The sequence below is a fragment of the Procambarus clarkii genome, chromosome 5 (assembly GCF_040958095.1).
Source record: "Procambarus clarkii isolate CNS0578487 chromosome 5, FALCON_Pclarkii_2.0, whole genome shotgun sequence".
NCBI lineage: Eukaryota > Metazoa > Arthropoda > Malacostraca > Decapoda > Cambaridae > Procambarus > Procambarus clarkii.
The window spans coordinates 14470298-14492701 of record NC_091154.1 but is presented as its reverse complement, the minus strand read 5'-3'; the positions used below and the strand labels follow the sequence as shown (position 1 = coordinate 14492701).

The 22404-nt window shown below is 44.6% G+C and overlaps 1 protein-coding gene across 1 annotated transcript in view; it reads right to left on the bottom strand.

The window, feature by feature from the left end:
- Window positions 1–7669: 7669 nt before the first annotated feature.
- LOC138351100 (DNA-binding protein Ets97D-like) overlaps window positions 7670–22404 on the bottom strand; it is a 151772-nt gene continuing 137037 nt past the window's right edge. The window contains exons 4-5 of the mRNA XM_069302731.1: window positions 20538–20635; window positions 7670–7785 (exon numbers count right to left, since the gene is read on the bottom strand). Coding sequence (XP_069158832.1) covers window positions 7696–7785; window positions 20538–20635 — 188 coding nt within the window. The 3' untranslated portion in view covers window positions 7670–7695. The remainder of the gene's footprint in view (window positions 7786–20537; window positions 20636–22404) is intronic.

Below are 22404 nucleotides of genomic sequence, written 5' to 3'. Positions count from 1 at the left end.
AGACCCAGCTCAACACCGAAACCCACCTACGGCTTGGAGACGGAAGCAAGGGGAGGAATGATGCACAACAGAAGGGGAAGGACTAAGAGGAGCAAAAGGAACCAGAGCCGCAGCAACCCCCACTCCCAAGTCTGGACCCCAACAACCAAAATGGGGCAGTCTCGGGGCATCCAGGGCCACAACCAACCAGAAGCATTGCAGCAACCTAAACCTAGCATGCAACACCGCAGCCGCCTGCACCCACTTATCATGACCAGTGGCTCGGGTGAATGAGAGCACGTACAGACGTGACTCATGTACGAAGTCACATGACTCCAGGTCAAAAATCCAAGAACCCAACAGGCAGCAAGGCGGAGGCAAAACAGGCGAGGGTCACCCCCGAGACAAGGGGACAGAGCAACCTTCAAACTCGCAAGATGTGAGGGGGGAACGCAGAGGTCACATCCATTGAACCACAGAGCCCCCACGGGGTTTCCCATGGCCTTAGCCTTGGTAACACACTAAGGGGAGCTCAGGCAGGGTACTGCGGACCGCGGCGCTCAAGTCTACCAAACAAACTTCTAAAAGCTGAACCCCCGGGACGTGTCCACTCATGGGGGCCAAGCGGGGAGTACCACCAAACAGAAAACATATATAGAAAAACCCCTAAAACAGACAAGGGTGGACCACGAAGGCAGACCCCCACCAGGCAAAAACAAAAGAAAACCCCGGAAGAGGACAGGAGGAACCCAGGAGGAACAAAGCCGACTGCTGTTATAGGTGAAAACTAGCTGTGCAGTATCCTGCGCCCCTACCAGTGATGAAAACTACTTCCTACCCAGAGACAAACAAGGGCAACAAAACCCCAGCCGACTCCAAGGGCGGTCCAGTACCGAGGAGTAAAGGACACAGCAGAGGTAGAACCCAAGGTGACTTGTGGAAGGCAGCCCCAAGGGCAGTACTTACTGGGCACCTAGGGAAGAGAGCCCTAAGCGCATGCAGCCCGAGTACCATGGAATCTCATTTCTGGCTCACACCCCACCAGCAGAGACAGCCCACACCACAAGGCACAGAACTGAAACAATAGCGGAGCCAGAGGCACTCGACCGACCAGTAATCGCAGAAGCCAGGAACTGACGGTTGGATTGCCGGCGTGGATGGTCTGGGGCTCCCCCTTCCCCTTCCCAGGGGAGAGGGGGGGGGGGGTGCGCAGACGGCGGCGTGGCGATGTCATGATAGTTTGATAATTTTGTTTGGGGAGTTCTGTCCACTCGTTCGGCTTTCGGTAGCAATAATTTTCATCAGAATAGGGGGTTTGTTTTGGGGTGCCTACCTTTCTGGATGACTGTCCCGGTTGATGGCAGACATAGAATGTTCCCAACCACAGAGAGGGGTTTCTATAGGGCATTGCTCCTTGTGCCTCTCTGAGGGGGGCCAGGTACTGGCTCATGGTCCCCGGTAAGCAAGAACTCCAAGCATTTTGACTGATGCCAGAAAGTTATACATATCCATTCAGCCTGGATAGCTCTGGGGAGCCGACGGAGCTCCCCCCAGAAAAGAACCGATTTCTTCTTCATTCCTGCTCTCATTTAAACGTTTTGCCTCGGCGAGGTTCAGTTTCAGCTTCTCTCTGTCTTCGTTTGAAAGATCTCGTCATAACGACCATACTTTCTCTACCTCATCACTGTAATTTTCTAGCATTCCTTAGTACTTCTTCTATCTGTTTGGCACCGTTCAGGGTGATCCTCAAAGGTCAATCTTTCCCTTTTACGTATTTTTCAATCCTGCTGTAGTCGCAAACATTCTCGATAGTAGTAAGACCTTCCACGAGGTCAACAATTTTATCTATGTTATCTATGTATTTTATCTATATTATCAATTTGATCTATCTTGGTGTGTGATGTATGCTGTAAAGGGTGGCCACTATGCTGTTAAGACACCATACTAGCTTAGATATGCAGTTACGGTGAACAAAACATATAGATACTTATATATAACATCTGTATATACTGTAGTAACAGCAAACTATTTGTTTATTGTTTTATGAACATCATTGAATCACTACTATGCACACCATACTATTGAGTATAGCGATGGTTCACACATTTTATTATATAAATATATCTCACTACATACTATTGAATAATATTACTGGAAAAATCAGACATTGAAACAATTAGGAAATAATATCTTTGTGGCACACTCCCGCCTGACACCACGGGTGGAGCAGACTGCTTCCAACACTTACTCCATCAATGCCTCAATTTTGCACGATTTCCTCGCCCTATTGTGGCCAAAATATGTTGCCTACAATTTTTTTTATAATTTTTCCTGTGATCAAGGAACACATTTTAACAATCTTAGAAGAAAAACAAATTTTTCATTTTTGTTTGTTTATGCTTAGTGCTGTTGTAGGCTATAACACCAAGCACCTCTCAAGGGTTAAGGCCAGAAGAGAAAACTGGTGATGTAACAACCAGCTAAGAACCAAGGGAGCCTGCACCACACGATTGTGATAGCAGTGAAAGTAGTTGCCCCCAGAGAAACCGGAACAGCCTCTGAAGCCAAACCCTGCTCAGGAAATATACCAGAATGACAAAGGTGAGGCTCTCACACAACTGCATGAGCAACCACTCCCCTTGCAACAAAACTCTCTGCAGAGAGTACAAGGAACCACTTAGAGTCGAAAGGGACCCAAGGCCCATATCTGACTCTCCCAAGCCGTGGAAGCCACCCTTAAGGACCCCAGGGCACCCAGGGCAGAGCCAGCATCCTCACTCACTGCTAACAACAGAAAACTGGAGTCCAAAGGAGAAGCTTCAAAGGAAGAAGAGGCTGGTTGAGTAAAGGAATATCCAGACACCTTGGAAGGACCAGTAGGCTCAGCTGTTTCTGCACCTGAATTATAAGAGGCAAACCCAAAAGCTGACCAAGGCCCATCCAGAGCTAAATCCTGCCCCGAACCAGAAACACTTACACACTTTGGGGCTGGAAGCCTAGCAGACAAGAGAGGAACAGAGGAAGGGATAAACCATGCCTGAGGGGAAAGGAAGCGGAGGTGCAGATGGAGTCAAGGTTGAGTTAATCAGCACCTCCAAATCCAGGTGTGTAAACATCAAATGGGACAGCTCTAGGACATCTAACTGGGCTGGGCTTTCTCCACTGCAACACTGAAAACCAAAGTAGCAGAGCAGTCACTGCCTGTTAAGCCCTATCCTCATCAGGAGGGCCAGAAAGAAGTGCAACATGATGGGAACAACTCCCATATGACTCGGAATTGAAGGTGTCACCAACTCAACAGGCAATATGGCAGAGGCAGAAGTAATGAACATCGGCATGTGGCACGGATCATGTGCAACCCTCAAAATAACACAAAGTGGGAATGGGTTGGGGGAATATCCAGGGAACCATTGAACCTGCATGGGATTTCCAGGGCCTTCAAGGGATAGTAACCCTACAGGAAGTCTAGGCACTAGGATGCTACGCCAGACCTATATAACTGTAAAGGCTCTCGAAAAATAACGGATAGTAGTACAGTGGCACCTCGACATACGATTGCCCCTACTTACGATAATTTTGAGTTACGATATAAATTTCATCGAAAAATGCGACTCGACATCCGATATTTGTGGGTACACGTTCGGGTCGGCCGAGCGCGTGGTTCCCGGTCACGCGGTCCGACCTGCCTCAGTTTACTACAGCTGCCCGCTTAGTGACGATCGCACCAATAAGAAATTTCGCTTTTGTGGTGATTTTTTGCATTTTGAACAATAAAGTAATTATTATATAATACGCCATGAGTCCCAGGAAAGTCAGTGGTAAGGCTCAACATATGAAAACCCATGTAAGAATGACCATAGAGCAGAAACAAGAGATCATTCGTAAATACAGTATGAAGATGGTGTGCGGGTAGGTGAACTGGCTAGGCAGTACAACAAATCTCAGTCAATGATATCCACCATACTAGCTAAGAAAAAGGACATTATGGGTGCTAAAGTGATGCATCATTACAGACAAATGTTAAAACGAATGGAAAAACAAATGTCTCTTGACAAATTTATAGTGAGACAAACAAGCACTGAACCACAACCAGGTCCTAGTGGTATTCGGGCAAAACGTAGGAGAGAGAGTACCCCAGAGAAAACATCACTGCCTGATGTGATAATGGAAGGGGACTCCCCTTCCAAACAGTAACAACTCTCCTCCTCCCCCCTCATCACCATCTTCTATACCCCATCAAGAGCCCTCCATAAAGGTAAGAGAAACTTTGGTACTGTATTGTAGTTAGAAAAACCATTGTATTCAGTATAAAATGTATTTTTATGTTAATATTTTGGAGGGTGGGGAAACGGATTAATTCAAATCCCTTTATTTCTTATGGGAAAATTCGCTTCGACTTCCGATATTTCGACTTCCGATCCGTCTCTCGAAACGGATTAGCATCGGAAGTCGAGGCCCCATTGTAAGTCAGCCAGCTAACCTTTTGCTATTGTGAAGACCTGCCTTGGGGCACTTAATGCAGTTTGTGACCCCATGCTCCCCATCAGGAGCTTGCTGCACCGAGAGAAGCTCGTGACCCCGGTGCTCCTCGCCAGGAACATGTCGCTCCCTAACCGAGGAAAGACAAGAAGCCAAATACCACTGACTCACCCAGGGTGAGAGCCACCACAAGTGAATTGGACCTCTATGGGGATGATACCTGAACACTGGGCAAGATAACCCTGGCAGTGCAAGGGCAGCAATGGGGAGGGCACGCGGAAGATAACCAGAAGCACATGCAGTTTCAAGCACACTAAACTCCTGGCTCACGCAGCACAAAAGTGCTCATGAACAGCAAGAAAAGCAAACCACCACTCTGCTGAAAAACAGGAGACTGGAGCCAGTGCAACAGAGAGGGCAACCAGGCACACACTACCATCAGAGAGAACCGAGGGTGGATCAGCTGGCTGACCCTAGGGCTGCCTCCTTCCTCCTAAATGAGTGTGTGGTGGAGAGTATGAGTTTGTGCTAGTTTTGTGAATTTTTTATTGTTTATTTATACTGTTGGGATAGTAGCTTCATGATACCTGCTTGATGGGGTTCTGGGAGTTCTTCTACTCCCCAAGCCCGGCCCGAGGCCAAGCTCGACTTGTGAGAGTTTGGTCCACCAGGCTGTTGCTTGGAGCGGCCCGCAGGGCCACATACCCACCACAGCCCGGCTGATTCGGAACTTCTCTTAGAAAACAGTCCAGTTTTCTCTTGAAGATGTCCACGGTTGTTCCGGCAATATTTCTTATAGTCGCTGGGAGGACGTTGAACAACCGCGGACCTCTGATGTTTATACAGTGCTCTCTGATTGTGCCTATGGCACCTCTGCTCTTCACTGGTTCAATCTTGCATTTTCTTCCATATCGTTCACTCCAGTACGTTGTTATCTTACTGTGTAGATTTGGGACCTGGCCCTCCAGTATTTTCCAGGTGTATATTATTTGGTATCTCTCTCCTCTCCTTTCTAGAGAGTACATTTGGAGAGCTTTGAGACAATCCCAATAATTTAGGTGTTTTATCTCGTCTATGCATGCCGTACATGTTCTCTGTATTCCCTCTATTTCAGCAATCTCTCCTGCTCTGAAGGGGACAGTGAGTACTGAGCAGTACTCTAGATGGGATAACACAAGTGACTTGAAGAGTACAACCATTGTGATGGGATCCCTGGATTTGAAAGTTCTCGTAATCCATCCAATCATTTTTCTGGCTGACGCAATATTTGCTTGGTTATGCTCCCTAAACGTTAGATCGTCGGACATCATTATTCCCAAATCCTTGACATGCTGTTTTTCTACTATGGGAAGATTCGATTGTGTTTTGTACCCTGTATTATGTTTCAGATCCTCATTTTTGCCATACCTGAGTACCTGAAATTTATCACTGTTAAACATCATGTTATTTTCTGCTGCCCAATCGAAAACTTTGTTGACATCTGCTTGTAGTTTTTCAATGTCTTCAGCAGAGGTAATTTTCATGCTGATTTTTGTGTCATCTGCAAAGGACGACACGAAGCTGTGACGTGTATTTTTGTCTATCTGATATGAGAATAAGAAACAGTAGCGGTGCAAGGACTCTACCTTGAGGTACAAAGCTCTTAACATCGCTTGGACTCAATTTTATTTAATTGACTGTTACTCTGTGTTCTGTTCGACAGGAAATTGAGTATCCAACGTCCTACTTTTCCAGTTATTCCCATTGACCTCATTTTGTGAGCTATCACCCCATGGTCACATTTGTCAAACACCTTTGCAAAGTCTGTATATACAACATCTGCATTTTGCTTTTCTTCTAGGGCTTCTGTGATTTTGTCATAGTGGTTGAGTAACTGTGACAGACAGGATCTTCCCGCTCTAAATCCATGTTTTTCTGGGTTGTGCAATTCATTGTTTTCCATAAAATTAGAAATTTGATTGCTAATCACTCTTTCAAACACTTTTATTATGTGTGATGTTAGTGCAACTGGCCTATAATTTTTTGCCAAGGCTTTACTCCCCCCCTTGTGCAACAGAGCTATATCTGCAGATTTAAGTGCTGCTGGTATCTACCCTGTATCCAGGCTCTTTCTCCATATTACGCTGAGTGCTCTCGCTACTGGTACTTTACATTTCTTTATGCATATTGAATTCCCTGAGTCAGGCCCAGGAGCTGAGTGCATAGGCATATTGTCAATTTCTCTTTCAAAGTCTTCCGAGTTTGTGGTAATATCCGTTATATTATCTGCAGCTTGAATGTCATTCATAAAGAAGCTGTCTGGGTCATCAACTTTCATGTTTATTGGTGTGCTAAACATAGCCTCATACTGGCTTCTTAGAATTTCACTAATCTCTTTGTTGTCCTCTGTGTATGTACCTTCATTTGTAATTAACGGTCCAATACTGGTCAAGGTTTTTTATTTTGATTTTGCGTATGTGAAAAAATATTTCGGAATTTTCTTTATCTCTTGTATAGCTTTCTGTTCCAATTCCATTTCCTCAGACTCATATGATCGCTTCAACGTTTGTTCTATTTCTTCGATCTCCCTGCTTAGGCTTATTTTCCTTGCTTGTGATAGTTGTGTCTGCCGAAGCATTTCCGTTATTTTTTTCCTTCTCCCAAGGGGTCCAGAAAAATATATTTCTTGCCAAGTTGACCCGGTTGAATCGGGCTGTATACCAGATCTGGATTTTCAAGATTTCCCAATGGATAAACAGGTTTTTTTTATGCTTTTGTGAACATTATGTTAATTAATTAATGAATATTCAGGTTTCAATGGGAATACTTGTGAATACATTATACTGTACATCCATACAATCTTGATGCATCTTGCAAAGCTACAAAATATGAACACTGTACAACTTATTTTCATTTATCAAAGACAGGAAGCCTGTACTTAGGTGTATCACAGACACCCCCAACACCCCCCTGGGTCAAACTACTGACCTATTTACTGTTAGGTGAACACAGGGATCGAGCCAAAGGAGACTTGTTCAACTGTTTCATTCCTACCTGTAGATTGAACCTGGATTCCTTCATAGCGAGCTGAGAACATACACCACTGCACATATAGAATCATTTATGCTCTACAAATTATTTCATGCCCTATTGCTTTGAAACTATGCTCGACACACATACAGTACTGTACTTACTTTTGGATCCGTTAGAAGTTCTAACAGAAACTGCCACAGTTGAATTTGTTGATTCCCGGCACTGCTAGTCGTCCCCGAGCTGTAGCTGCTGCCTGCTGCTGCTGCCTCCGCTCTCCGCCACGCTCCTGGTGGCTAGGTCTCCACTGCTCCTGACCTAGTGTCAAGTCAAGACTTAATACCAAACAGATAAGTAAACTTTATATTACATTACATGCACCATGTAATTAACCACTTAACTGCGCCAACCGAGTTTTCTCGGTCGGCGGGAAACTGCACCAACCGAGAAAACTCTTTGATTTTTCGTAATTAATTCTAAATGTGTACGAGGTTTGTTGTGTACGAAATGAACTCTTAGGACCTCCAGTGAGAGGCAGCCATCTTGGAAAAAAATCCCAGAATGCCCTAGGGCTGCTAGCTGGGTTAGTACTGAATGAGCAACCATGGGTGGTCCACGCGCCTCTGGCTCCCAAACACCCGTCCGACGCGGTGTTGAAAGATAATGCTCTGTCGGTGAAATTCAAACCTTATTGTTTGAAGAACATAAGGGTCATAATATTGGGGAAGCAAGGTGCAATAAGGACCTAACACAAAGGTCGGATGCAAGTGATACAGCACCTATGAGGACAATACAGCGAGCGTATCCAGTTGTAGCTTTGAGCGTCACCCCTTGTAATCTTATGCTATTTATTTAGATGATACTTAGATGAATCGTTTTCTGCGTTCAGTGATGATGCATCTGATACAAATAGCATAGATGAACAGTGTTAGAGGCTTCCATGGTGGTGTTTTCCATAGATATTTTCAAGAATACCTGAATCTCTTCCCAACTGACAGACACTCTTGATGTAAGCTGAATCTCTTCCTGTGTGGAACCATACAAAGCGATCTTTTTCAAGACTACCTTACAAGTTGATCTTTTCCTATAATCTTTTCAATACTACCTTATGCTTTACAAGCTTGGCTACATACAACCTACAAGTACTAAAGCCAAGGATGTACATGAGTGCATTATTTGCAAGCACACAGAATGAAGAAACAGGAAGGGAAAATTTATCTGTACCTGGTGCACTGAGAGCGAAGTCGCGCTGTGTACCATGGACTACTTCGTTGATTATTACTCACTTCTGAAGTACTGAGTGTGTAATACAGTGTGTTACTGTGTAAATAGTGTGTGAAACTGTACATATTGTAATTTTTGTGAATTTTTAACAGGTAATATTGTGACAATAAACATTTATTGTGGACACATTACTGACACATGTATCGCAGTTCCATGGATCATTATGAACGTTCTACTTTATACATATTGTAAAGGACACAAATATGCATCATATATGATAAAAAAAAATAAAACTGCATTGGAAATACACATATATGCCCCCTGTTACCTAGCAGTAAAATAGGTACCTGGGTGTTAGTCAGCTGTCACAGGCTGCTTCCTGGGGGTGGAGGCCTGGTCGAGGACCGGGCCGCGGGAACACTAAAGCCCCGAAATCATCTTGAGATAAATCATCTCAAGATAACCGTCGCGTGACCCGGGAGCCCCTCAAAAACAGGCGAAGGCGGGAACACAGCTGAAGCAGAGCATCTGGACAGAGAGACAAGGAAGCCGAATGATTCGGCTTTGAATCTAGTCAGATTCAAGCCGAATGGAAGGCAACGAAAGCGGTAAACCTGAAGTCCCACAACAAACCGAGCCAATCCCAAACCTCGGATGAATCCCATATTGGCACATCCCAATTCATCCTCGGATGAATTGGAATGTGCCAAATATGCGTCGTTAAGGTCTAGGGACACCATCCAAGAGTCCGGCTCCAACAGAAGACAGACCTGGGACAGAGTAGTCATCCGAATGGAGGGGCAATAAACCCACAGGTTCAGACGGGACAAGTCCAGAATGAACCCGAGGTCTGTGCAGTCCTATTTCGGAACCAGAAACAGGCGGGAAACCCATCTGAGGGACGAGGTCGTTTCGACCATGCCCAAGCAAACCCACCCCGAGATGACCTGACAGAGCGCAGGAGAAGAAGCCTGCCCTGCCAACCCCGATCCCCCCGAAGGAGGGGGTCACCCAACACCATTGCAGGTTGCACAAAATGACCCAAAAAGCCCACAAATTGTGGGTCCAGGCGTGAGCAAACAGGGTGAGCCTCTTCCCCATTGCCCCATCAATTGGATGAACCGCGAAAGGGCCGACGTCTCTTACAAGAACCAAGGTAGCGGCACAGACTGATCATCGCACAGACTAGAAACAGACGGTTCCAAAGACTGTGCCAGCACTGAATCTGGAACCACTGGCCAACCATGATGGGAGGAAACCCGAGCCCTTGCACGACCCCTCCAGGAAGGCCCCCACAAGCCCCCCCCCCCCCCCCCCCCGGAGAACCAACAAGTCCGACATAGGACGACAAGTAGAAGCTGCCTGCAGATCCTGCACACCTGCAAACTCTGCAAACAGCAACGGGCAAAAGGACGAAGACAACCTAAGAGCCAGGGCCAAGCAGATTCCAAAGAAGAAACCAGCACCGCCTGCCGACGTGCGAGGACAGCTCGAACAGGGAGGACATGCGAGGACAGCTCGAGCAGGGAGGACATGCGAGGACAGCTCGAGCAGGGAGGACATGCGAGGACAGCTCGAGCAGGGAGGACATGCGAGGACAGCTCGAGCAGGGAGGACATGCGAGGACAGCTCGAGCAGGGAGGACATGCGAGGACAGCTCGAGCAGGGAGGACATGCGAGGACAGCTCGAGCAGGGAGGACATGCGAGGACAGCTCGAGCAGGGAGGACATGCGAGGACAGCTCGAGCAGGGAGGACATGCGAGGACAGCTCGAGCAGGGAAAAGAAACACAAGGCCGAAGTCAACAGGCCACATGCGCACAAGTTGGGGGTGCTATATTAACTTGGATTAGGGCATGGCTATTCCAAAGGAAACAGAGAGTTAGTATAAATGGGGTTAAGTCAGAGTGGGATAATGTTGTTAGTGGAGTACCTCAGGGCTCTGTCCTGGGACCTCTGTTGTTTATAATATATATAAATGATTTAGATTCAGGTTTGAGTAGCAACATTTGCAAATTTGCCGATGATACGAAAATCGGTAGGGAAATAAATTCGGAGGAGGACTCACTATCACTTCAAGTTGATCTAGATAGGATTTTGAAATGGTCGAAGGATTGGCAGATGCAGTTTAATGCTGATAAATGTAAAGTTCTGAGGTTAGGTAATGATGATAGGGTTACAAGATACGAGCTAGATGGTGTTGAGATTGCGAAGTCGGATTGCGAAAGGGATCTGGGAGTTATGATTAGTAAGAATTTAAAACAAAAGGATCGATGCATGAATGTTCGTAATAAGGCGAATAGGACACTGGGATTTATTAATCGAAGCGTTAGTAACAAAACACCTGGTGTGGTTCTTAAGCTATATCTTGCTCTGGTTAGGCCCCATTTAGATTATGCAGTTCAGTTTTGGTCGCCATATTATAGAATGGATATAAATTCACTTGAACGTGTCCAGCGTAGGATGACTAAGTTAATTCCCCAAATTAGAAATCTTTCATATGAAGAAAAATTAACAAAGCTTAACACTTTCGCTCACCCCGTGCGCCACCCCTCAACTGTGCGATATGGGACCCAGGGTGTCACGGGAGTGCGCGTAAATGCTGAAAAGTGTATACTCTCTTTAACTTTGTCACCTTAATTCTCGTCCTACGAGATTAAATTTGGTATCATTGTGTTCGCAATAGAATTCTTTACAGCACTAAATGCATATAAACTCCAAAATCCCGGCTAATTACCCGCAGCAAACAGAGAAAGTGCGAACGAGTTACCCAGGAGCGCGCAAACGCGATAAAATGTTTTCACTATTTTCACTCTGGTCACCTCAATTTTTGTCCTAGGTCTTTCATTTTGGTCTCAATGGGTTCGCAATAGAATTCTCTAGAGGAACATTAGCATATAAATTATAAAACCTGGTCACGCTCCAACGAGTTGAAGACGGGCCACGCGTTAGCCGCGAGTGAGCACTCAGACGCCTTCCAGCTACTGTACACTCCCAATTCCCTCCCTTTTCAAGCCTTTCTTTCGCAATTTTCTTCCTGGAAGGGCCTTGTTCATGATCACTATCCATTGTGGAGTAAGGGTAGATAGTTTCTAAAGCCGCAGTAAGAAATATAGCCACGGAAAATAGCCAAAATGTTCACACGTTTGAGATGCGAGGGGAGGCGACGTTGGTCACAACAGTGGAGCGAAAACAATGGGCCCACGGCATGTGCCAAGCCACCTGAGGGCCACGAGGCTCAACAAAGAAAATGGGAAGACATCGGCGCACATTTTAAAACCAGTCCCCAAAAAATCGGATAAAAACCTGATTTTTGGCGATTATTTAAAGTGGATGACTCAATGCTGCGTCATCCCCAGTATTACCGACAGTAAACGGATGACGCAATGCTGCGTCATGCCCGGGCGAAAGCGTTAAGTTGCATTCACTGGAAAGGCGAAGAGTTAAGGGTGACATGATAGAGCTTTACAAGTGGATGAATGGACATAACAGGGGGGATATTAATAGGGCATTAAAAATATCAACACAAGACAGAACACGAAACAATGGGTATAAATGGGGTGCATCTATCGAGAGCTGGGGTTGTTGCTGTTGCGAACTCGCTAGAAGAAGTGGTTAGAGGTGTTTGTTTGGGTTTAAACTGTTAGTAGATAGAGGTATGGGAATTGATTTGGAGGAAGGAGGTAATAAAAGTATGTGTTTGTGAGAGAAAGGAATTGGCAAAACGATCAGGGAAAGAGAAGGTCCGCAAAATAACAATTCACTTAGGGTATATTACACTAACAGTAGAAGTCTAAGAAATAAAATTAACGAATTAAATGCTCTTGTCTGCACAGAAAAAATAGATATTATTGCACTTACCGAAACGTGGATGAATGTAGAAAATAGAGAACTATTAGCTGAATATCAAATATATGGATTTAAACTATTTCACACAGATAGATATATTAGACGAGGAGGTGGAGTAGCCATATATGTTAAGGACAATTTGAAATGTAGTCTCAAAGAGGGAATCAAAACAGAGCCCCACACAGAAACTATTTGGATTGAATTAAACGAAAAAGCTAATAATATTATAATAGGAGTAATATATAGGCCACCAAATTTAGACAGAATGGAAGCAAAGCATCTATGGGATGAAATATCTAGAGCATCTAGATCTAACAGTATTTATGTCATGGGTGACTTTAATTTTAGCGGAATAAACTGGTTGAACAAAACAGGGAATAGTGAAGCAGAAGATTTTCTAGAATTAATTGACGATTGCTTTCTTACGCAACACATTAAGGAACCAACACGGGAAAATAATATTTTAGATTTAGTGTTAACTAACAGGGAAACGCAAATTAATGACATCGAAATAGGGAGTGAGCTAGGGAGCAGTGATCACAAAGAAATCAGATTTAGCATAGAATGGAATAGACCAGTAGGAGAAAATTCTGTTAAAGTGCCAGATTTTCGAAAAGCTGATTTTAATAGCCTAAGAAATTTTTTGGGTCAAATTGATTGGAAAGGCTTGGGTATGGGGTGTGGGCCGGTCTTGGAGCGAGACATGAACCCAGCGATAGGTGACTTAAATGGGGATTTCGATGTGGATTCAATATATAACTTATTTAAGAATATTCTAAACAAAGCACAGGAACGTAGTATACCATACAAATTGAATAGATCGTATACTAATGACCCAAAGTGGATAACAAAGAATTTGAAGAACCTTATAGGTAAAAAGAGAGCTTGGTACAAAAGGATTAAAAATGGGGAGGTCACTTTAGAACAGGAATTCGTACAACTGGTTAGAAATGTTAAAAAAGAGATAAGGAAAGCAAAAAGAAACTATGAAGTTCGCATAGCAGGGCAAGCAAAGACAAATCCTAAAGGGTTTTTTCAGTTATATCGTACTAAGACTAGGGAAAGGATAGGTCCATTAAAAACTGAGACAGGTCAAATAACAGATAGTGATGAAGAGATGAGTAGTATTTTTAATAAATATTTTGTATCTGTATTTACTAAAGAGGAACTTAACAATATGCCTTCAGCCGAACAAGTCTATGTGGGTGGGGACGAGGACAGGTTGACGAGTTTAGCAGTTACCAGGGAGGATGTTCTTAAACAAATAGTAAAACTCAAACCAAACAAATCCCCAGGGCCGGATGAAGTGTTTGCTAGGGTGCTTAAAGAATGCAAAGAGGAGCTTTGTGACCCACTGTCAACCATATTTAATAAATCAATAGAGTCAGGCAGAGTGCCAGAGTTTTGGAAAGTTGCTAATGTGATACCAGTTTTTAAGAAAGGAGATAGATCACTTGCGTCTAACTATCGACCAATTAGCCTAACGTCTATTGTGGGAAAGTTACTCGAATCTATAATAGCAAATAAAATTCGTCTTCATCTTGAAAAACATAAATTAATAATTGAGTCGCAACATGGTTTTATAAATGGCCGTTCATGTTTAACAAATTTGTTATCTTTTTATTCTAGCATTGTTGAGGCAGTTGATAGTGGTAAGGATTGCGATGTTGTATACCTTGACTTTAGCAAAGCTTTTGATACAGTGCCACATGAAAGACTGATTAAAAAAATAGAGTCTCATGGTATTGGGGGTGCTATATTAAGCTGGATTAGGGCATGGCTATACCAAAGGAAACAGAGAGTTAGTATAAATGGAATCAAGTCAGAGTGGGAAAATGTTGTAAGTGGAGTGCCTCAAGGCTCTGTCCTGGGACCTCTGTTGTTTATAATATATATAAATGATTTAGATTCAGGTTTGAGTAGCAACATTTGCAAATTTGCCGATGATACGAAAATCGGTAGGGAAATTAATTCGGAGGAGGACTCACTATCACTTCAAGTTGATCTAGATAGGGTTTTGAAATGGTCAAAGGATTGGCAGATGCAGTTTAATGCTGATAAATGTAAAGTTCTGAGGTTAGGTAATGATGATAGAGTTACAAGATACGAGCTAGATGGTGTTGTGATTGCGAAGTCGGATTGCGAAAGGGATCTGGGAGTTATGATTAGTAAGAATTTAAAACATAAGGATCAATGCATAAATGTTCGTAATAAGGCAAATCGGACACTTGGATTTATTAATCGCAGCGTTAGTAACAAGACACCTGGTGTGGTTCTCAAGCTATATCTTGCTCTAGTTAGGCCCCATTTAGATTATGCAGTTCAGTTTTGGTCGCCATATTATAGAATGGATATAAATTCACTTGAACGTGTCCAGCGTAGGATGACTAAGTTAATTCCCCAAATTAGAAATCTTTCATATGAAGAAAGATTAACAAAGCTTAAGTTGCATTCACTGGAAAGGCGAAGAGTTAGGGGTGACATGATAGAGGTTTACAAGTGGATGAATGGACATAACCGGGGGGATATTAATAGGGTATTAAAAGTATCAACACAGGACAGAACACGAAACAATGGATATAAATTGGATAAGTTTAGATTTAGGAAAGACTTGGGTAAATACTGGTTCAGTAACAGGGTTGTTGATTTGTGGAACCAATTGCCGCGTAACATTGTGGAGGTGGGGTCCCTCGATTGTTTCAAGCACGGGTTGGACAAGTATATGAGTGGGATTGGGTGGTTATAGATAGGAGCTGCCTCGTATGGGCCAATAGGCCTTCTGCAGTTACCTTTGTTCTTATGTTCTTATGTTCTTAAATTGGATAAGTTTAGATTTAGGAAAGACTTTGGTAAATACTGGTTCAGTAACAGGGTTGTTGATTTGTGGAACCAATTGCCGCGTAACGTGGTGGATGTGGGGTCCCTCGATTGTTTCAAGCGCGGGTTGGACAAGTATATGAGTGGGATTGGGTGGTTATAGATAGGAGCTGCCTCGTATGGGCCAATAGGCCTTCTGCAGTCACCTTTGTTCTTATGTTCTTAAGTCCTCCGCGATCAATGCAGCCGAAAGGAAAGGAACCTGCACATGAACCTACACCACACCAACATCCCGCGAAAGGGCAAGGGGCGAACAAGCACGCATTGAGATGCTCAAAATTGGCCTTCCCCCCCCCCCCAGGAAAACCTGCACCACCACATGAGCTTCCCGCCACTCAAGCGTGCAGGACCAATAGAACGCATGCCAAGTCTCCAATATAGGGGCTGTCTGCCAACAAGGAAGACTGGAGCCTTATAACAAACCCAGTAAGGGCATGATGATCTATACACGAAAGAATTCAGATCTATTACGAAGGCATAATCCAGATCGAGCAGGAAGTTAGACGCTATGGCCTCCTGCACTACATGGGGGCGGGATGTGGGAGGCCAAAAACCTCCATAAAGACGGAACTGACAAAACCATGGGATCATGGAACCAAACCTGGGGAGGGGTAGATTCCAAATCCAATTCGTACGAGGAGGAAGAATACGAGAACCCCTATCCTTTAAACACCAAGCCCCGCTCCGAGGTACAAAAATCCAAGTGGGGTCCAACGGGGCCTAAGGCTCCTAAAGTCAACCCCTGCCCCGCCTTGGGAACCTCACCCTGAGGACCCGGAGCCAAGCCGTCCTCCAAACCCCCACTCCCCCCGCCACTAAAGAGAAGGCAGGAGCCTCTGTAAAAACAGGAACAAAGGGGGCCAACTGGTCAGACCCTGAAGCTTTGGCTGGAGGACCAGGCTTGAATGCCTCCGCCGCCACCCCGGAAGAAGACTCCCCCGAAACTGCCCGAGTCTCAACACCAACTAAACCTTGCTCCGACCCCGAAACTCTCTGACGCTTCAGGGCCGGAAGCAAGGGGTAAGGACCAGGATGCACAACAGAAGGGGAAGGACTAAAGGGTGCGGATGGAACCAAAGCCAAGGTGACTAACATCCCCCCCAAAGTCCGGGTCCCTATAGCCAAAGCATGGCAGTGTTGGGGCATCCGGGGAAGCAACCAACCTCTCGCATTGCAGCAACCTGAACCTAGCATGCAACGCTGAAGCTGCCTGCACCCCGCATATGATTATCAGTAGATTGGGTGAACTGGAGTACGCACAAGCAACAAAACTCATACGACTTCGGGTCGAAAGTGTCACCGACCCAACAGGCAGCATGGCGGAGGCACAACTGGTGACTGTCATCCTGAGACATGGGGACAGAGTAACCGTCCAACTCGCACGAAGCGAGAGGAAACCCAGGGGTCACATCCATCAAACCTCGGTGCCCCCGTGGGGTTTCCCAGGGCTCTTAGTCGCAGTATTCTGCTAAGGGAAGCCCAGGCAAAGGTACTGCTAGCCGGTGCTCAAAACTACCAAACGGCTAAAGCTGAGCCCCCAGGATGTGTACACTCACAGGGGGGCCCTAGCGGAGGACCATTAAGCAATAATAGGGTCTGACTAACCAAGAGGCAGGCCCCTCACCAGGTAGCAAAACAAAAAGAAAAACCTCGGAAGAGGACAACGTACCTAGGCATAACAGAGCCGGCCGCTATGCGAGGTTATAACTAGCTGCACAGTACCCTGCGCCCCTACCAGAGATGAAAACTACCCCCTAACCAGAGACAAACAGAACACTCAAACCCAGCCAACTCCAAGGGTGGTCAATCACCAAACAGTGTAAGACAAAGTGGAGGTAGGTCCCAAGGCGACTTGTGGAAGATGGCCCTAGGCCCCAAGGGCAGTACTTACAGGGCACCTAGGGAAGGAAACCCTAGACGCATGCACCCCGAGTACTTAAGAAATTACTCCTGGCTCGCACACCGACCGTAGAGACAGCACCACACCACATGGCACCTAACTGAAACAGTTGTCTGGAGCCAGAGGCACACAACTTTGCCAGTGTCATATTAGCCATGAATTGAAGGGTGTGGTAGATGGCGTGAAGGTCTGGTGCTCCCCCCTTTCCCCTCCCCCTCCCGGGGAGGGTGGGGTTGCGCAGACAGTGGTGCTGCAACGTGGTGACGTCATGCTAGTTTGTTTGTTTTCATTTGGGGAGTTCTGTCCAGTCATTCGGCTCTATTTAGCAACGTTTTCACTAGAATAGGGGATTTGTTTTGGGGTGCTTACTTTTCAGGGTGCCTGACCCGGTTGATGGCAGACAGAATGCTTTCAACCACACTGGGGTTTCTATAAGCCATTGCTCCTCGTGAAGCATTGGCCAAATAGCCCAGAGCAGCTTAGGGGTTAAATTTAAGTGTTCATATGCCATCGCTCCCTGTGCCTCTCTGCGGAGACCAGATTCTGGCTTGTGGTCTCTGGTAGCCCTAAGAATGTCAGTGACTGATGGCCCCAAACGAATAAAGCACATATCAGTTTGGGTAGTCTCAGGGAGTCGACGGGGCTCCCTTGAAGACTAAATTTAACTGTCACTCTCTGTATACAGTATCTCTGTCTGCCTGCATGCATGGTTTATTTTCCACAAGATAGACATATGTTTTTGGTTCACCACAACTAGATAGACTTTATATTATGCAACACTGATCATTGATGTGTGGGGAAAACCACAGTGAAATGGTGAAATGGTAAAGGAGCTATGAAGTTTTTGACTATTCAAGTTTTCTTCAGCAGTTAGATAGAAGAAAACTTGAACAGTCCACACTACACATTAATTATATTTACATAACGTCATTTGACAAATCACATGTTTTCCCCTACAAAACCATTTGCAAATCACATTCAATGAATGTATGATGATACATATTACAATAATTTTTCCCACAAAATATCTACGCAAGTTAGGTGCGTCTTAAATATCGGCAAATACGGTAAATGAAATCTGATCTCGGCCTGCTGATTGCACCCGGGATATTAGGTGCAGTCACATCACTACCTACTATTGAACAGTTTACTTGGAAAGATGGGCAATTGTTGGTTAGCTAGAGCCCTCGTTGGTAGTCCCCATTAATAGTAAAGGAAGATTTTGCAGCGCTTTGAGTTTATAGTACAGTACATATATGAAGTGACCCTTGTCGGTCATTCCCTGGAATGTTTCCTTCAAACCCCACCAAACACACATGAAAATAAATGTAAGTGAAGATATTTTGGTATATCCTGGACCTTTACCAACTCAGACATATAACAACTTGATAAAGGTCCAGATGGGCTGAAATATCATCACTTCCATTTCTTTTCATAGGTGAGGGCAGGGTTATTTGTTTCAGTCATGCTAGTGAGACGACTCCTCTGCATATCCTTTAACATTTTCCTGTGGCAACTACTGTATTTAAAGAGGTAACAATGGCATCATTGGCATGTTACTTTATGCAAAAACCCAAATGTGTTCATTACCGACGAAAGATTTAGCACCTCGTGAGAGTCATCTGTAGCTCTCCTCACTGCCGCCACCTCTGCTGCAGCCTGCACTCAACCACTACAACAACCATTACAACTAGCCTGAGCCCTTATACCATCTACATTCAGTACACGTACATGCTAAATCTTAATATAACTTATCTTAAATATATTATATTAAATCTTAATATCTTAATAATATGATGTTTCTCACTTATCAGATGTTTTATGCAGTACAGTATGTGGTAACTATCTACAAAACCAGATACAGTGGTACCTAGTTTTACGAATGCCTCTATGAACTTTTCGGGTTACGAGCCCGATTTCTTTGGAAAATTTGAATCGTGTTACGAACTTTACCTCGGGATACGAGTTTGTTGATATGCGTACGGCCGACCTAGCGCGTGGTGGCACGGCAATCGTGCCTCAGTTCTCCAGTGCCTCCCGTCTAGTGACTATCCCGCTTGAATTCTTTGCGAGGATATACAGTTTTTTTTAATAGTTTTTTGGCTATTTGAACATAAAAGTTGTTATTATATATCTCGCCATGGGGTCCCAAGAAAGCCAGTGGTAAGGTTCAAGGCAAGAAAATACATGTGAGAATGACCATAGAGGAAAAACAAGAGATCATTCGTAAACATGAAAATGGTACTCGCGTTGTTGAACTAGCTAGGCAGTACAACAAATCTTCAGGGGAGGAGGAGGAGGCAGAAGAGGATGTCCCTTCCTCATTAATTAAGAAAATGTGTGCAGTATGGGAAGAACTGCAAAGTTTTGCTGAAAAGAATCACCCAGATAAAACTTTAGCAGGCCGTTGCATTGATCTTAATAATGACAATGTGATGTCTTACTACAGACAAGTGTTACAAAGAAGGGAAAAACAATCTTCGAGAAAAACAATAAGAAAATCATGCAGTGAGCCAGAAGCAGTTCTAGTGGTATGCCAGAAAACTGTGCCAGAGAGTGTACCCCAGAAAAATCCTCACTGCCTCATGTTATAACGGAAGGGAACTCCCCTTCCAAACAGTAACACCTCTCCTCCTCCTCCTCACCGTCTTCCATATGCCAACAGGAGTCATCAGTAAAGGTAAGTAATAACGTGTACATACTTTTGTAGAAGATTTGGGTGAATTAGGTATAAAATTTACTTTAATGTTAATTTTTGGGGGAGTCAGGAACGGATTAATTCATTTTCCATTATTTCTTATGGGGAAATTCACTTCGGTTTACGAACCGTCTCCAGGAACGGATTAAATTCATAAACTGAGGTAGCCCTGTATGTAAATACAGCAGAATGTATACATGAAAACTTCAAGCCAGACAGGTATAACAGTATATATATATGCATATCAACACTACAAGCCAGACACATAAATACAACAGTATGTATATATCAAAACTACAAGCCAGACACATAAATACAACAGTATGTATATATCAAACTACAAGCAAGGCCCTGAGTCCCTAAAAAATACCAATACACATTGCCAGCACTGGTAGGTACCCTCCACTCTACCAAGCAATTACTTCAAGCATTTTACACCGAGTTTAATCACCTATTTCTATGTTGGTTTTAACTATTTACAAGAGTTCAAAGCATATTAATCGTAATGATTATTTTAACTCACACTGCTGATTTGCGAGGATTGTGTTCTTGACGGAGATCCAGAAAGAAGTTTTGGAGGGGCAGGCTTGGGTACCTGAGAGTTGGGGTCACACACTACAGCTGGAAAATATCAACGTTACAAGAATTCAAATAAGAAAATAAACATAGCATTTGAAGCCTGTATAATGGCAGTTTAATATTGATAAAACATTATATGATAACAAAAAATGACTTGAAAGTAATGAAATGCAAATTTCTGGGTGAGCTCTGTTGGTTGCCTGAAGTTATATGCCGAGATAGTTATCATCAACTAGGTTTCATCAGCCATAGTGTGAGACAGAGAGAGAGAGGTCTACCGGAGTCGAAGCTGGAACCCGGCCCCCAGCACAGAGGCACAGGGAGTGGTCCCATTTATTTTTGCAACCTCACTAGGGAAGGCAATCAGAAAGTCAGTGAGTCAAAAATAACCACTGCTGGCTTTAAAGAGACTGAAGCCTCAAGACCAGGCAAAAGAACACGCCCAACAATGCAAACAAATGATCAAATTCTCTTGGAACCAGCACAGGCTTGCTCGACCTTTCCCCCTCAACCACCTAAGTGGCGGTAGGGAAGAGGTAGCCCACTGCCAGCCAGCATCGCCATGTTCAGTTCTACGAGAGATGCAGGCATCCACCTGACCACCTGGAAGGAAGGGAGAACACGAGAGCCATCAAGGCTCAAGCCAGACATTGTCATTTCATTACATTCAATGCTGGTTTTCTGAGGGAGTCCCTGAAGCTAAATACCCCACAGAGAAGAAAAAAAACACGGGAACTTACTAGGAAGGAGAGAGCAATGCAGGAATCAGGACAAGGATGAAACTTTGGCCCGAGACACATGATCCAAAGTCACACAAGAACGCCGAGGCCCAGGAATATTCACCAAAGGCCGTCAGGACTTTGTTTGACCTCAAAAAACCCCACACCTGAATATCAGCCCAGGACACATTACAAACACAGACGAATACTTCGGCTGTGTAGCGGCATACTTCCAAAAGTCATGGGTACAAGGGTAGACCGCAGGCTGGGTAGGCTTAATGACACTGTGGATAACCTTGGAAATATGAGGCTTGGAATAGGAAACCAAAGAAAGATGATCAATCTACAAGGTATTCATTGGAACAGAATCGGTGGCACACGGGTAGTGATAAAGAGCCACTACCAGACAAAATGTATAATGCACCCCTGGCTGAACCAATCAAGCATCATTGACTCGAGGACCCTTCCAGAAGCCAACCAGCTCGTTCTTCATCAGAAAAGAAGGAGCTGGCTGAAAAATATAATGCCCCCCCAGGGCCAGAGGAACAAAAATCCCACCTTTAGAGGAGAGCAAGAAGCTCCCAATTCAACAGCTGGAGGCAAGAGAAAACAAAGCCTTAGAAAAGGAATCCCAGACCAAAAGGGACACTATGAAATGAGAAGAGAAAAGAAAAACCGGCACGTGGTCCAAAGACCAGGTTGGTGCACGATTGGGTGCAAGAAATCCTGAGACAGCCTGCAAAATGACGTCAAGGCAAAAAACTCTTCACCGAATACAAGTTGCAGAGGCTCAGTCAGTGTCACACAACATAAGGAGACAATAGTTGGCACGAGATGCCGATCAAGAAAAATCCAAAAAAAGAATGGAAAGCACGACACTCCCAGAAACTTAAGAGCAATGATGCAGGGAAAGGAAGTGGCAAAAGGAGCACCATGGACTCTCATATTGCTGCTGAGAACAAGAACACAGGTGGGACACCATCCACGAAGCCACTTGCTCATTGCAAAGATGGCGCTAAAAATGCATACAAAATTCCAGATGCAAAGTGCTGAGGAGGTCGAAGCAGCATGGTACGTCACCGAGCTGACCTT